This window comes from Orcinus orca, chromosome 18 (genome assembly GCF_937001465.1).
Source record: "Orcinus orca chromosome 18, mOrcOrc1.1, whole genome shotgun sequence".
Lineage (NCBI taxonomy): Eukaryota > Metazoa > Chordata > Mammalia > Artiodactyla > Delphinidae > Orcinus > Orcinus orca.
The window spans coordinates 54,032,284-54,047,923 of NC_064576.1; the positions used below are offsets into that span (position 1 = coordinate 54,032,284).

At 39.7% G+C, this 15,640-nt stretch overlaps 1 protein-coding gene across 2 annotated transcripts in view; it reads right to left on the reverse strand.

Annotated features, from left to right (window-relative positions):
• VWA8 (von Willebrand factor A domain containing 8) overlaps window positions 1-15,640 on the reverse strand; it is a 368,625-nt gene that overhangs the window by 191,252 nt on the left and 161,733 nt on the right. For both annotated transcript variants that reach the window (XM_033436725.2, XM_004274556.3), the window contains exon 20: window positions 14,789-14,860. In XM_033436725.2, coding sequence (XP_033292616.1) covers window positions 14,789-14,860 — 72 coding nt within the window. The remainder of the gene's footprint in view (window positions 1-14,788; window positions 14,861-15,640) is intronic.

A 15,640-nucleotide genomic window follows, 5' to 3' on the forward strand; every position in this document is an offset into this window, starting at 1 on the left:
GGTTAGGGTCTTCAGAACTCCAACCTCAGACATCTTCTAGTTCCATATACTGTCTCTGGGAATCTCACCCACTCCCTCCCACTCCCTTGACTTCAGTCATCATATATGGCTCACACTTCTTTCCTAAGCTCTAGCTGAGATGAGATTCCCTATTCCTAATTGTCAACTGAACTTCTGCACCAGATGTTCATACTAAACTCATTATGCTTCCACCCAGACTTACTCTTCTTTTTTCTTAACCCCAATATAACAGTATTGTCATGTACCCAGCTGCTCAATGAATGAATCTCGGAATGTTTTTGTCTATCTTTTCCCTGATCTCATTCAAACTGTCACTAGAATCTTTGTAGTCTCTATTTGAAAAACGTTTTTCCTTCCTTCCTTCTTTCCTCCTTCCCTCCCTTTCTTTCTTTCATTCACTCTTTCTTTCTTCTTTCCTTCCTCCCTCCCTCCCACTCTCTCTCACTTTCTCTCTCCCTTTTTCTTTCTTTCCTTCCTTCCTCCCTCCCTCCTTTCTTTCTTTCCTTCTTTCTTTCTTTCCTTCCTTCTTTCTTTTTTTCTTTCTTTCTTTTCTTTTCTTTCTTTCTTTCTTTCTTTTCTTTCTTTCTCTTCTCTCCTTCCTCCCTTTCTTATCTCCCTTGTCTAATTTATCAACTGTTTTAGCACCTAATGTTATAGGTACTGCACTAGCTGAGTAGGATACAACGGTAAATAAAATAGCTACAGCCCCTGAGCCACACTCATAGCTTACAATCTAGTAGGAAACACAGACAACTGAGTAAACCTAATAGATATACATGTGATAAGTGTTCTGCTGTGGGACATCCAAAAGGCTTGAAGACTTACCTAAGGGCTCAGGAAGCCCCACTATGCACAGTGATATTTCAGTTGAAATATCAAGGAATTAAAGAGGTAAAGGAAGGAGCAGAAAGAGGAGTGTTCCAGGAAGGGAGAACCGTATGTGTAAAGACTTGTGGGTACTAGTGAGCTGGAGAGCTGGACAGGTCTGAGGGACGTCAAGCAGCAAGAATGAGGAAGGGTGAGAAAGGAGGCTAGAGCAGGAGGCAGGGTCTAGCTCTGGAAGTCTTGGAAGCCACGTAAAAGCGTTTGGACCGCTTCCTGAAAGCACCAAAAGGCCACTGAAGCAGAGGAGTAATAGGATCAGATTTTCATTTTTGGAAAATCACTCTGGTGAAATGATCTGGCAGAGAGCAAGACTGAAAGCAAAGGAAAGCCATTTGGAAATTCCTTAGAAAGCTCAGGCAGGAGATGAAGGTGGCTTAAAGTAAGGAGCAGAGAGAAATGAATGTATTTAAGAGAGATTTAAGGGAAAGAACTAACAGGACTTGGTGATGGACTGGATGTGGGGACGAGGAGCTGGACAAATCAACCTTTCTGTCTTGGGCCACAGGGTGGAAGGTGATGCTGCTTACGACACAAGAAATAGGGGAGGGGAAGTGCATTTGCTGGGTGGGAGAGGAAAGTCTAGTTTAAAAAAAGGCAGTTTATGGGCTTCCCTGGTGGCGCAGTGGTTGAGAGTCCGCCTGCCGATGCAGGGGACACGGGTTCGTGCCCCGGTCCGGGAGGATCCCACATGCCGTGGAGCGGCTGGGCCCGTGAGCCATGGCCGCTGAGCCTGCGGGTCCGGAGCCTGTGCTCCACAACGGGAGAGGCCACAACGGTGAGAGGCCCGCGTACCGCAAAAAAAAAAAAAAAAAAAAAAAGGCAGTTTAACTGTGAACATGTTCACTTTGCAGTGCCTGCTTCCCATGTCTGCTCGTTCCTGTCTAATTCGCTCTCACTACTCCAGGGCAGCCCGTCATCATCGTTCTCTGACTCCTAGAAAGGGTCCTCTTTGGTCTCGCCTCCGGACTTACAACCGGCCAGTCCACAATTTGTTTAGCTATTTTTCTAAAACAGAGATCTCATCAGGTCATTTCTGGCTTCATTTGAAAAGCTCTGATTATTCCTTCAAGGAAATGCTAAAAGCATGACCTAGGAAGGAATTTCTGTCAATATCCTGAGCAAAAAGAAACAGTTACAGCAATTTGCTCTTTCCAGTCATCATTTTCACCTAGAACAGAAAATCCTCAGGATTACTTTTAATTGAATAAATACATAAATAGTATCTTATTCTTCCATTATAAAAACTACACATGTTCATTTCTCTTAACTGGAAATTTCGAAAACAAAACACTACCCAATGTGCAGCTGCCAAAGTAAATCTGTTTCATTTTGTTCCTGTGCATGTTTATCTTTACTAGTCATTATTCTGTATATACAATTTGTATCCTTTAATTTTAAAAAGCACAAAATAAATAGTTTTTACATCATAATTGACTCTTACTGAGGAAAATATTTAGTGAGTGAAAATTTAAAAAGGGAGAAGCAACTTGTAGAATGAGAGATTTTAAAAACTACAAATTGTCGGTCTTCCCTGGTGGCGCAGTGATTGAGAGTCCGCCTGCTGATGCAGGGGACACGGGTTCGTGCCCCGGTCCGGGAAGATCCCACATGCCGCAGAGTGGCTGGGCCCGTGAGCCATGACCACTGCGCCTGTGCGTCTGGAGCCTGTGCTCCTCAACGGGAGAGGCCGCGACAGTGAGAGGCCCGCGTACCGCAAAAAGAAAAAAACACAACAAACTACAAATTGTCTCATAAGGATGACGCTTACTGTTATCATTACCGTTCCATCCCATTGTGTTCTTTGTGACAACATACTAGAAAGAAGGACCTTCACAGAGGTAGGAGTCACACGGCCCTTTACAGGGTTAGGAGGAAGAAGGGCTATATTCAGCCCCACAGACACGAGGACAGGAGGAAAACCTGCTACCAGCTTCTGTGAGAGAAAGGATCAGAGACATGACTTCAAGAACTTTGAAAGATCCTGGGACTCTTTCAACCTTCTCAGGCTCATTATTTCAGTTACCCTGTTTCCTCAGAGAGATCATAAGTAAAATCCTGTAAAGAAAAAGAGCTTGCCTTTCTGGACTAGAAGATACAGGACTGGGAAAGTCAATCCATATCTTGTCAAGGGGGGCAAGAAGCAGAGTAGAAGAAAAGGGCTAAAGAGGAACGGAGAGCAGACAAGAGAAAATGGGTCTCGGGGTGGGATCTGGGCTAAGAGTAATTGTCCTGGGACGGAACTGTTGAAGGATCCCTCACAGCGGATGAACTTGCAAGCGTGCCATGATGGCCCTCTGCCAAGTCTCACCCAACGAGCAGCCAGCCGTCTCCAGAACCTTTGTGCTGCTGCTTCTTTGCGGAGGTTGTTTTTTCTGACTCATTTAGGCTGCCTTTCCCCATCTCTCTGCCATCTTCCACTCACTCCTTAGTGTTCTGATGAAATGTCCCAGCTTCTCTGAAGCTTTGCCCGACTGTCCCAATGCTTTCTCTCTTTCAACTCAGAGCACCAGCATGGTTTCCTCTTCGCGTCCCTAAACAACTGTCTTTCACAGGCCTCACCACACTGTACCTTAGTAATGTGTCAGGTGCCTCGGCAGAAAGACACACTCCTGGAGGCCGGGATCGGCCCTCTTCCGTGTCTCTCTCACCGGCACGCACGTGTAACCTGCAGGTAATAACTATTAACATTTGAGGAAAGACGGGACGAAAAGGAAAGGGCAGTCGTATGATGTGCTCTTGCTAAAGGAGGTAGAAACCTCTTTCCAGAACATTCTGCTCCCTGTGTGTCAACAAAGAGGAGGAAACTGGCATTTATGGAGCCCGCTGCTATACACATACACACCCTTTCAGTGCTTTACCACTCAAATCCTCAAGCCAGCCATGTCAGTAGGAGGTAATGCTCCTGTTTTAGAGAAAAGCAAACTTAAGTTCTAAGCAATTAAGACCCTGCACACAATGGGATTTTGAAGGCAAATCCACTCTGACTTGAAAGATTGGGCTGTTTTCTGTTTCACTATATGGCAAAACAGAATGTCAGGAGGTAGCCTCCCTGAATTGCTTTACATGAGAGTTTATAGGCTAATGTCGTGGAGTCAAAGATCAGTTACTCCAAGATTATAAAATAGTCTAAAACATGTGTCCAGGAACTCCCTGTATGGTATCCACGGTTCAGGAGGGAGAAGGTGAGGAAGTCAAGCTGGAACTTTTCTTCTGTAGTAACTTTTGAAACGGACACCAAGTGAGTGTTTGCCACAGCCGGTGTTCAGCTTTCCCTCATGGTCTCTGAAGCCTCTTACGTTTGGGCCTTCTTTCCAGTTCCCCTTAATTCTTCAATAATTTTCATAGCTCAGTTTGTATAATACTTAAAGACTTCCTTCATAGGGTCCTAATTTTCCTTTTAGAAAAGCTACTGTATGGATATCATCAACAAATACCTACTGCAGTCAAAAATAACAACGAGAAAACTAACATTACAACAAAATCAGGAGAAATAAATTGCGGCTGCTTTTCTATAACCATAAAATTTCCATCAAACGTTGAAACTTCTAATTCTTTGTCCAAAGTGCCTGAAAATATACTCCCTATACCAGCAGTTGGGAGACTCAGACAATAATCCCTCCTTAATCTGTCTCAGGTGCAGGTTTCTACTACCATCTTTATTCATTTGAATAAAGAGGGCCTAGACAAGCTGATCTCTAAACACTATCTTATTCTAATATTCTTTAATCCAATAACAAAATGAGAGGTCACTGCTTTATGACTCACTGGAAGTTTCTTGTTTTCCAAATTCTCTCAGTGAACATGCATTAGTTATGTAATCAGAAAAAAATTAAAACTAAATAGTACACAATCCCAACATTTCCATAAATGGGTTCCCTGTAACAGATTCAAAAAACGGTACCTGGAAGTCAGACAAAACAACACGCTTTTCAATTGCACTACCAGTTTGCATGGCTTTAAACATACTTATAAAGTTCCCTGGCAAAGTCAAAACCTCCTTTTCAAACAGGAATAATAAAATCCACCTCCCTGCAATTTCCCTTTGAAATAATGTGTTGCTATAAATGGCAAAGATATATTCTTTGCTAGTTTGGTCATTAGGTATGACCAAAGCATCCCTAACAAATACTGTGGCAAAAAAAAATCAGTGTGTCTACAAAAGTAATACACAAATTCAGAACAAAGGCAAGAAAAATATTCACTAAGAAACACTGGACAGATAAACTGAATGTTAGAGAGAATGTGCAGCATGGCAAAGAATTTCCATATTGCAATTCAGGCAACTTCATAGCAAGAGGTTTGAGAAAGGATACAAATAATGTAATATAAAATAAAGATGAGTGTCATTATATTTGATGAAACCAAGTATTTCATAGCCTTAGGACTCCTAGGCCGCTGTAGCTACTAGAAACAGGGCACATTTAGTTATCAAATTCCCTGCTGCCACTACTTGCTGGGGACACAGGCGGGAAAATTTCTGGACACACTGTTCAGCCCCTCTACAGATATTAGATAATTATTCTGGCATAGCAACATGGTATATTTCTGATGTGACACATTAGCAATCCGCCAGGGCTCAGTTCAAATGATTAATTAACAAAATTCACACATTCTTTAATTTTGGCAATAAAATATTCACAGCATCTCAATACTAAATAATTCAACAAACATTTACTAAGCCTATACCAGGAGAAAACTAAGTCCATTAATTACAAGCCTCTAATTAATAGATGGTATGAGATACAAAGGATTATATAGAATTATGTAATAACAATGTGTACAGAGTCCTCCTTAGTGAGTATTAAATGTATGTTTACCGATTTTCATAGTGTATAAAAGATTTCAAAATTAAATGCTATGAAAATTCAGGAAAAAAAGGCTGGGAAGAAATTCAGAAAGAAATTTCTAGGGCTTCCCTGGTGGCGCAGTGGTTAAGAATCCACCTGCCAATGCAGGGGACACGGGTTCAGGCCCTGGTCCGGAAAGATCCCACATGCCGCATAGCAACTAAGCCCGTGCGCCACAACTACTGAGCCTGCGCTCTAGGGCCCACGAGCCACAACTACTGAGCCCCTGTGCCACAACTACTGAAGCCCATGCGCCTAGAGCCCGCGCACCGCAACAAAGAGTAGCCCCTGCTCACCGCAACTAGAGAAAAGCCCTCACGCAGCAACGAAGACCCAACGCAGCCAAAAATAAAATAAATTTGTTAAAAAAAAAAAAGAAATTTCTAGCCTGGAAGAAATGAATATGGTTTAATTTCATTATGTAAATTAATCAAGAAGTTAAATTGGCTTAATGAAATTTACTTTAGAAGATACTTCCTCGTTGGAAGTTCATTGATATTGGTATAATTCTGATAAAATGTTTATATTCATGAAAGTGGGTCAATACCTCTAAGGATAAAGAGAACAGGAGAATGTATCTTTCAACTTTCAAAGGGACTCAGGAGGTACATCAACTACGTGCAGTGATCATGCTTTGTCTGTATGCTGACTGACACAAACCAACTGTAAAATGACACTTTGGAGATAACTGAGGAAAACAGGGTATCAGAGTATATTAAGGGGTTATTATTAACTTGTTAGGAGTAATAATGGGATTGTGATCATATCAGAGATAAAAACTGAGCTACTGTAAGAAAAATGCATTATGTAAAAGAATGATGTATTAAAAGATAACATATAGATAGTATGTTCAATACAGATAAAACAAGATGAACAAAATGCTGATAATTGTTGAAACTAAGTTATGGGTACAAAGGAGTTCATTATATACCCTACTTTTTATAGAACATATTAAAAAATTTCATAATAGAAAATTTTAAAATGCCCTGTACTCTGTATGTAAAGCATAGTTCCTGGCCTATTATAAGCACTCAACATAAGTGAGCTATTATACACTATTATTGTTGTTGTTGTATTACTAGTATGAGAGTTAGTGTGGTATGGTGAAAAAAGTGCATGAGCTTTGGAGATCTGAGTCCTAACTCAATCATTAACTAGCTATGTGATGTTGAGCAAATATTTTAACCTCGAGTTTCAGTCTGCTTATTTGTGAAGTATGGAAAATAAAAATATTTATCCCAAAGCATTGCTGTAGAACGAAATGATTTTTAAAAGTATATTGGAAATTGTAAAACATAACAATTATTACTATTTTTAATCCTTGCTCATAAGAAATTTGTAATTCAATTATAGATGAAATTAAAAAATCACAACAACCTTAAGAGAAAGATGAATTAGATAGTGATAAAATACTATAAACGTTCAGAGGAAAACAAGATTATTTCTATTTGGGGGTGTCTAAGACAGGCTTCATAGAGGAAAAAAATCCGAGCTCTTGAAAACTGTAGGATTTTCATAGGCAAAGATGAGGGGAAGAAGCACCATATGAAACAAACAATATGAAAAATGGCTGGGAGAGGGCTTCCCTGGTGGCGCAGTGGTTGAGAGTCCGCCTGCCGATGCAGGGGACACGGGTTCGTGCCCCAGTCTGGGAAGATCCCACATGCCGCGGAGCAGCTGGGCCCGTGAGCCATGGCCGCTGAGCCTGTGCGTCCGGAGCCTGTGCTCCGCAACGGGAGAGGCCACAACAGTGAGAGGCCCGCGTACCGCAAAAAAAAAAAAAAAAAAAAAAAAAAATGGCTGGGAGAACAAAAGGGCATAGTACACTTAGGGAGGCTAAGAAACTCTGATCTGGAAGAACTAGAACCATACAAGAAGTTTGGAACCAGGTCATAGGTTGTTTTGAGTGTTTCCCTATGAAAGAGATTTTATCTGATAGGCAAGGGGGAGCCACTTTCAACTTTTAGCAGGAAAATATTCATAAAATTAAGAGTTGCTTTCTAAGATTTATCTCATTGCTGATAGAGCAGAAAGTGCCATGGAACTGGAAAGAGTACCTAAAGCATCAGTACTCTAGAAATATAAAGCACATGAAAGTCAGACAGAGAAGGCCTCCCCTATGAAAATCAGCCAGAGCTGACTCTTTATTTTTTAAGGAAGACAAAATATATTAGAATTTTGGTAAAGGTAAAAAATATGGACTGTGGAATACAAGGACAGCTTAAGTATAAATATTTCACCAGAGTGCTATTATCCGGCAAAATGATACAAAGGACTCGCTTAAAATGGAAAAAAAAACCAAAAGGTTGACAAATCTGGCAAATTATTGGACTATATTCATGTAGAAGTAATTGTGAATTATTAGTTTTGCCTCATTAAATATAAATTAAATTTTGATGACTTGCTTTGCAATTTGTCTAACATCAGAAATCAGGAAACATTATATGCAGATGATTAAATTTTCATTTCTTAAAACAAATACTATATATTTTAAAAATAATTCTTACGTAAGGGGGGTACCTGAGCATTTTAGAACGCCACATTACTAAAGTATTTCTTCCTTCAACCTCTCAAAACTTAAGTATTCTTATTCAGAAACAGAAGTTTATTCTTAAGGGTTTTTTTTTTTTTTTTTTTTGCGGTACGAGGGCCTCTCACTGCTGTGGCCTCTCCCGTTGCGGAGCACAGGCTCTGCACGCGCAGGCTCAGCGGCCATGGCTCACGGGCCCAGCCGCTCCGCAGCATGCGGGATCTTCCCGGACCGGGGCACGAACCCGTGTCCCCTGCATCGGCAGGCGGACTCTCAACCACTGCGCCACCAGGGAAGCCCTCTTAAGAAGTTTTTAAACAATAAAAACATTATGCACCTATAAGCTCAATCTGTAACCCAAAATATTCACAACAAATACTTTGTATATCAAATAGAATATAGCTCTGCAAATCAAAAGAAAATAAGATATGGGGAGGAAGAAAGCTTATTCTTGAGTAGAGTTGTGACAAAAAAAAGCATTATTGGCTTGAAAGTAAATAGCCATTTCTCTTTTTTCCCTGTCAGTAAAGCTGAAATAAATAGAAAGTCATGCTATGATTCTTTTAAAAAGCCAGCATGAAACTCCTAATTGTATGAAAGGTACATGTGACGTTATAATTACAGTAAGTAGAATATAACGCATGTAGCAGCATACTAACGTGGTTCTACGACAGGAAGCATCGTATACTTAGGGAGCATCAAACGTGTAATTTCAGGGCACCCTATCCCTTTTGGCTGACAGGCAGCAGTTGTGCTTCATTTACTGGAGGGTCGATGTGCTGTGCCGTAACATCCCACAAAGAAAATCGGAAAGATTAGACGAAATAATTTTATTTCACCAAAAGAAGATGTGGCCTACTTTACTTTGCTATGGTAAGTGATTTTATAGACTTGTTTTTAGCTTCCCAACTGTTATGAAACCTTGTCTAACGTCAAAGATTCTTAGAAAAGATAGTATGACATGGAAAGAAAAGATGGGATTTGGCTCAATAAAGATAATAAACCTTGAGATACCTCAAAAATCAACACTTACTCCCTTTTATTTCCTCATTGTAAAAGTTGCTACTGGTAACAGCAATCTTTCAAAACATCTCTAAATTGACAACTTTGCCTACTGAAGTTTCTTTCATGAACTTCAGCCAGTTTTTAGTTTGCAAACAGAAGGATGGGTAAACTGTATCAATCTATAGACAGTTTGTATTAACAGCATTCATTACACTTTATTGTATAATTATAACAACCCACTACTGGCTTCTCTGCCAATATTTAATCCCCAAAGCTTCAATTCTAACTGACTTGTTTTTTTGTTTTGGGGTTTTTTTTTGAGTAGTCATCATATAATGTTTTAGAAAGAGAAAAGGAGCCTGATCAATTGCTACAAATGGTTTACTTAGTTTCAAACTAAATCATGTAATTGAAATAGGTGTCTTCCAGATGGTTGTCACTTTTCATTTGAGGGAAAACACCAGTGACACTACCCGGGGACAGCTGAGCATCAGCAGACCTTAACTTACCAGCTGTAGCTTCACTTCCTGGTCTTTTTCTTTTTTCATTGTTTTGGTTCACAAGACGGATAAAGGGTGAAGATGAGAAGGTGTGTAAGATATTAAGGTACTGAAATACCACTGATAAATAAAGTAGGGTGTTTTCAAAGGTATCGACAGAGGACCTGAGTTACTATGACTGCAAAAGTACACACTCCTGAAAAAGATATCTCCTAGATGATCAGGACTCAGAGGAAAGCACGGGGAAAGAGAACATATAACTGCATACCAGTCCTTAGAAAAACACATCCCTGTGGGGCACTTGCTCTGCATTTGCTAGCAAATACTACAGGTGGCTCCTTCCCCCTCATACAACCAAATGGAAGAAATCAAGGGTCTAACCGTAATGACCCGTATGCTAAGTGAAATAAGCCAGATAGAGAAAGACGAATACTGCATGGTGTCATTTATATGTGGAATCTTAAAAAGAAAAAAAAAGGTTGAACTCATAGAGACAAAGTAGAAAAGTGATTGCCAGGATCTGAGCAGTGGAGGAAATAGGGAGAGGTTAGTAAAAGGGTACAAACTTTCACTTATAAGGTGAATGAGGTCTGAGGATATATTAGTTTTATATATATATATATATATATATATAAGTTATATAATATGTAATATATATATTAGTAATATTAGTATAACATGGTGCCTACAGTTGATAACACTGTATTGTATAACTGAAATTTGCTAAGACAGTAAAACTTAAATGTTCTCACACAAAAAAGGTAAATATGTGAGGTGATGGATATATTAATTAACTTGATGGGGGGAATCCTTTCAGAATGTACGGTTATATCAAATCATCACGTTGTACACTTTAAATACATTTTTTTTTGTCAATTCTACCTCAATAAAGCTGGGAAAAAATATAAGTCTAACCATAGAATCTTGTTCATATCTTAACACAGGTGTTCGTTTTTGAAAACAAGTTTGAAAGGAACTGAAGTTGGCTAAAGCACTCAGAGTTTCTATTTAGATTTTAACCAGCCACCTTAAATCCAATTTTCACTCGCTGACTTGGTAAATGTAAGTATGTGCAAAGTTATATCTCATTTAATTAGCTAAATACCAATTAGCACTTAATTATTATTAGAAAAATTAAATAATTAGTGTTTCATTATTCTGTCCTAGTGATAATGCTCTGATCAGATCCCATCAGTAATATAATCATACCCAGCTGTCTGGGCCACTTAAGTATTTTCTCTTACTCCCTAGATTCTGTCTTATTCACTGTTTCCTTCACCAAACAGTTGCAAATTTACTGAATAAGAAATTTTGTCAATTTGTCTTAGAATCTCCTGAAAATAAACCAAGTAAGCCTAAATTTTAAATTCATATTACTTCTAAATCATTTCGGTTACTCATTAGAAATTTATTCTAGGCAGTCCTCTAAAATATGTTTGTTGAATGTCTATTGTATGCAAGGCATCAGGGAGGTTGCAAAAATAACTAAGACTTATCAAGGGGCTCTCTCTTTTCAGTAGAGAGGTGGCAGGTGGACGCATAAGTTTGACAGAAGTCAAAAGAAATCTAGAAATGATGTGCTGTAAGAGTTCAGAGAATGAGGCCAAACCTTCAGGCTGCAGTGTTCAGGAAGACTTTATTAAAGAAGCATATTATGGAATATTACAGCCAGGGGGACCTTAGAAAACACCCATTCCAATCCTATCATTTTAGAGATAAGAAACAGAAAGAAAAGAAAAAAGACAAAGCCCTTTAAGGAGGAATAGCAATCTATCCAATATCACATACAGAGTTGAAAAATCTGCACAGGAAGATAGATCTCTGGGTTCCCAGCTTTCTGCTTTTCCACGACACCATACTGCCCTCTGAGATTGGAAGGATTTCAATAGGCAAAGATGGGAGAAAGAAGAGAGCACGCTGGTGACAATCAAAGGCTAAAATATAACACTGATAAGAAGGTATCTGGAAAACAGAGTGTTTATCTGAGGACATGAATTCCAGGGGAGAAATGAGACACAAGGCTGCAAGCGGAGTGGGATGAGACAATGGAAGACATCAAATGATAGCCTAAAAGACTTAGACTTTTTCACTAGCTAATTTCATGGACACAGGTAGCAGAATTTACTTATAAAATCTAAGACCATCAGTGTCTTAGAGGTTTATAATGAAAGGATAAAAAAGCTTTCTGCCATGAAAAACGCCAGCTAAGTGTAGCAAATTTATAATGAATACAATCTCCATTTTTCAATTTTTCGGTTTCTCCAAAGTGGAGGGTGTCAGACTAGGGGTAAAAGAAGGCAAGACACTGATCTGCTGACGACAGGCAGGGTTTGTGACAGCATTGACTGACAGACGACGTTTGTGTGAAGCCCCTGCCTCCTGCCTTGCACCTCCTGAGCATCTTTTGCAGGCTCTACCCAGAGGTTCCTTAAGCAACTCTACACAAGCCTGAAAACCAGTGGGATCTCCCACCCTCACCGGACGCTGGGGTTCCCCCATGTATGTGTAGAGAGGGAGCTGCTCTTCGCTCTACCCAATGCCTAGCCCTTTGTCCTAGTATCTTGTTCTCTTCTTTGGGACTCGAAATAGACTAGAGATAGCATACTGGATTTCACATCGACATTTGTATAGCACTCTAGAGTACTTTCAAAGCACTTTCATAGCCTCTTTTTAATTTATCATAAAGAAGAAGCAATCCTCTGCTCCACCTCAGCCCTCATCCTGTATAGCTCTCCCCAGCTCCCAGGGGTTAGAATGTTCTCCCTGTCTCTCTGGTTACTGGCTAGGCTCTAACTTTAACCTTTCAACCTAGACAACTCTTGTGAAACCCTGACTCTATTATCTAACTCAAATGTAAACCCTGCCTTTACCAGGAAACTCCTTCTGTATCCCACCCACTAAACCCCAAGGACATCAGTATCATCTAGGATATTTCAAAGCTGCTTGAACATCATAACTTGACCCCTAGGAGCCTTCCTTTTGAAAGCCTGCTCCTCAGCAAAAATTATTCCTCAAGCCCCAGCTCTGTGTATTCTTGGTCCTTTCTTTGCCTACTCTCTTGGTCTACTCTCTGGTCTGCAGCTGTTGAGATGCCAGCAGACTGTGTCTCAGGCAATTCAAATAACAACAGAAGACCTGAAAAAGACACACTGAGTATACCAGGGTTTAACGACTTATAAAAAGTTTGTGAGGTACTCTGGGCTATGAAGCCATCATTTTGCAAAGTGAGATGAGAGTCATCAGTTTTCAGAGTCAGATGAGAACTTGACCTCCTGGGCTTCAATATCAAGTACTGAATACTGGACTGTTAACTGATCTTCAGCCTCCCACTCTGGTACATAGACTCACCAGGACTTTTTAAATAGTGAAAAACGACCATGGATCAGCAATAAGCAACCTTAAAACAATTGTTAAAAAAAAAAAAAAAGACCATGAATACTTTATTGCTCACCCTTTAATTCTTGTTCAGAAAAAAATAAAACAGTATTAAAGTCCTTTTTAACAACAGTGACCCACAGATTTAATTCTAACTGAGCACCTATCATGAGCCAGGGACTGTGTGAAGTGCTTTCCATGCATTATTTCATGTGACCCATACATTAGCCCGACAGCGTGCACGTGATTTGCATTCCTAGGTTAGATATCAGGAGACTGAGCCTTAGTAAGATTAGCAATTTGCCCAAAGTCACAGCCATCTATGAAAGAGTTGCAATTGGACCTCTAGCCAGCTAACATCCAAGCCTGTGAACTCAACCAGTAAACCACTCAACTGGCCCTTTTTTATTTTTTTAAAAAAAAATTTGTAAGTTTGAGGGACTAAATGAAGAATATGTATTGTTTTAATAAGTTAAAAAACAAAAAGACCAAACTTCTTCTGAAAGCTTGTTATCCTTAATTTCAAACTAATTTAAAAAACCAAAGGTGCTGTTCATTATGAGTCTGTTAATTTCATTGAGGAAAATTATCAGAAGCCTCTAGATATAAAATGTCCATCCACTCCATCCATAAACACATTCAATATCTACTATGTAGCAGCAAGCACTGTGCCAGGAACTGAGGACACAGAGATGAGCAAGAGAACCATGGTCCCTGCCCTTGACGGGCATATAGACAAGTTGGGAAGATAGTCATTCTACATGTAAATACAGTAACACATGATGAGTGTGATGATGGAGAGATGGAAGGAAGTTATGTAGAAGCAGGAAAACCTAAAAGCTATGGACAAGGGAACATGTCTTGGAGTTAGAGAAAAGGGGTGTGGGAAGGGAACGGGGAGTGCTCCAGGCAGAGAGAAGAGCATGCACCAAGGACCAGAGGGGAGATAAGAACTGAAAGAGGGGGCTTCCCTGGTGGCACAGTGGTTGAGAGTCCGCCTGCCGATGCAGGGGACGCGGGTTCATGCCCCGGTCCAGGAAGATCCCACATGCCGCGGAGCGGCTGGGCCCGTGAGCCATGGCCGCTGAGCCTGCGCGTCCGGAGCCTGTGTTCCGCAATGGGAGAAGCCACAACAGTGAGAGGCCGCATACCGCCAAAAAAAAAAAAAAAGAACTGAAAGAAGTTCAGAGTGGCTCAAGCTAACACCAAATGCAAGAAAGGAGGGAGCCAAGTCTACACCTAAGGGCGATGGGGAGCAAATTTAAGCAAAAAAAAAGAGACTTAGATTTTATTTTCACAAGTATCAATCTGGCTGCAGAGTGGAGAGTAGATCACAGTGGCAGTAAGGTTGGGGTGAAGCTATATTAGGAAACCACGGCTATAATCCAGGCGATGGGTGATGACGAGCTGGGCTAGGGTGACAGACGTGGGAAAGAAGAGCAGATACGTATAAGGTAATTCTAAGGTTTAGAAGGTAGAAGACCCTTGTTGTTTAATTCAACTAGTCATTTAACTGGGAAAAAAATCATTTCTAAAAACGTACTCCAACAAGGAAAAGAAACGTACTGCTTTTAAACTGCTACTATCATTTATTCATTAGTACCTGAGTTCCAGCCATAACTCACCTGGTTCCCAACCAATAATAGGTGTTCTCCAAGAAGAAAGTCTTTGAGCATATCTTCCATCACTATCATGTGCTAGAGGAAAAACAACTAGAGGTTAATTGTGTTTTGCAAAATCAAGGTGAAATAAGAAAGTTAACTATAAAGATATCTTCACGGAAAGTAAAACATCTATTATAATAGACAATACTCAATGTGATTATGTAAAAAAATTAAAAGTAATGCTGTGGTTATAAATAAGTTATATAACCAACTTGGTCACTGATATTGAAAACCTGAAATGGTCCCCCTTAGCAAGACTCAACCACTGACCAATACGTATTTCAAAGAGTTTTTATGATTCAACTCAAATATCTTTCAGCTATTGTACTATGCAGTGTTGGCTTATAATTTAATATAATATTTAAATTAACACTAATGCAAATATACAAAGGCTATCTAAAATAACTGGAGATTTCCATGGAACATTTTACATTGACTTCTTCTTAACCATTACCTTCAAAGTACATATAGCTTTAGAATTAAAAGTATATTATTCACTTTCATATTTTTAAATTCAAATCATGACACAATACAGTCAAAGAACAAGATTAAAGCTGTTCACAACAGGCACAGAGGAAATTACGTTGCTCTTTTGTATCTTGAAAAATAGGACAGTCATAAGTAGGTCACAAAGGCTCATCCGGGAGTTGAAGGGAGAACTATATCCCAGAACAGTTAATGTCCCTATTACTTTCTCTTGGTTTTCTGTATCAAAACAATAATGGTCTCGTAAGTACTTACTGTAGTTCTCTATTTGTAAAAAAGGCAAATTGACCTTTTCTACCTCACATATGCTGCAGATATTTTTCTAGT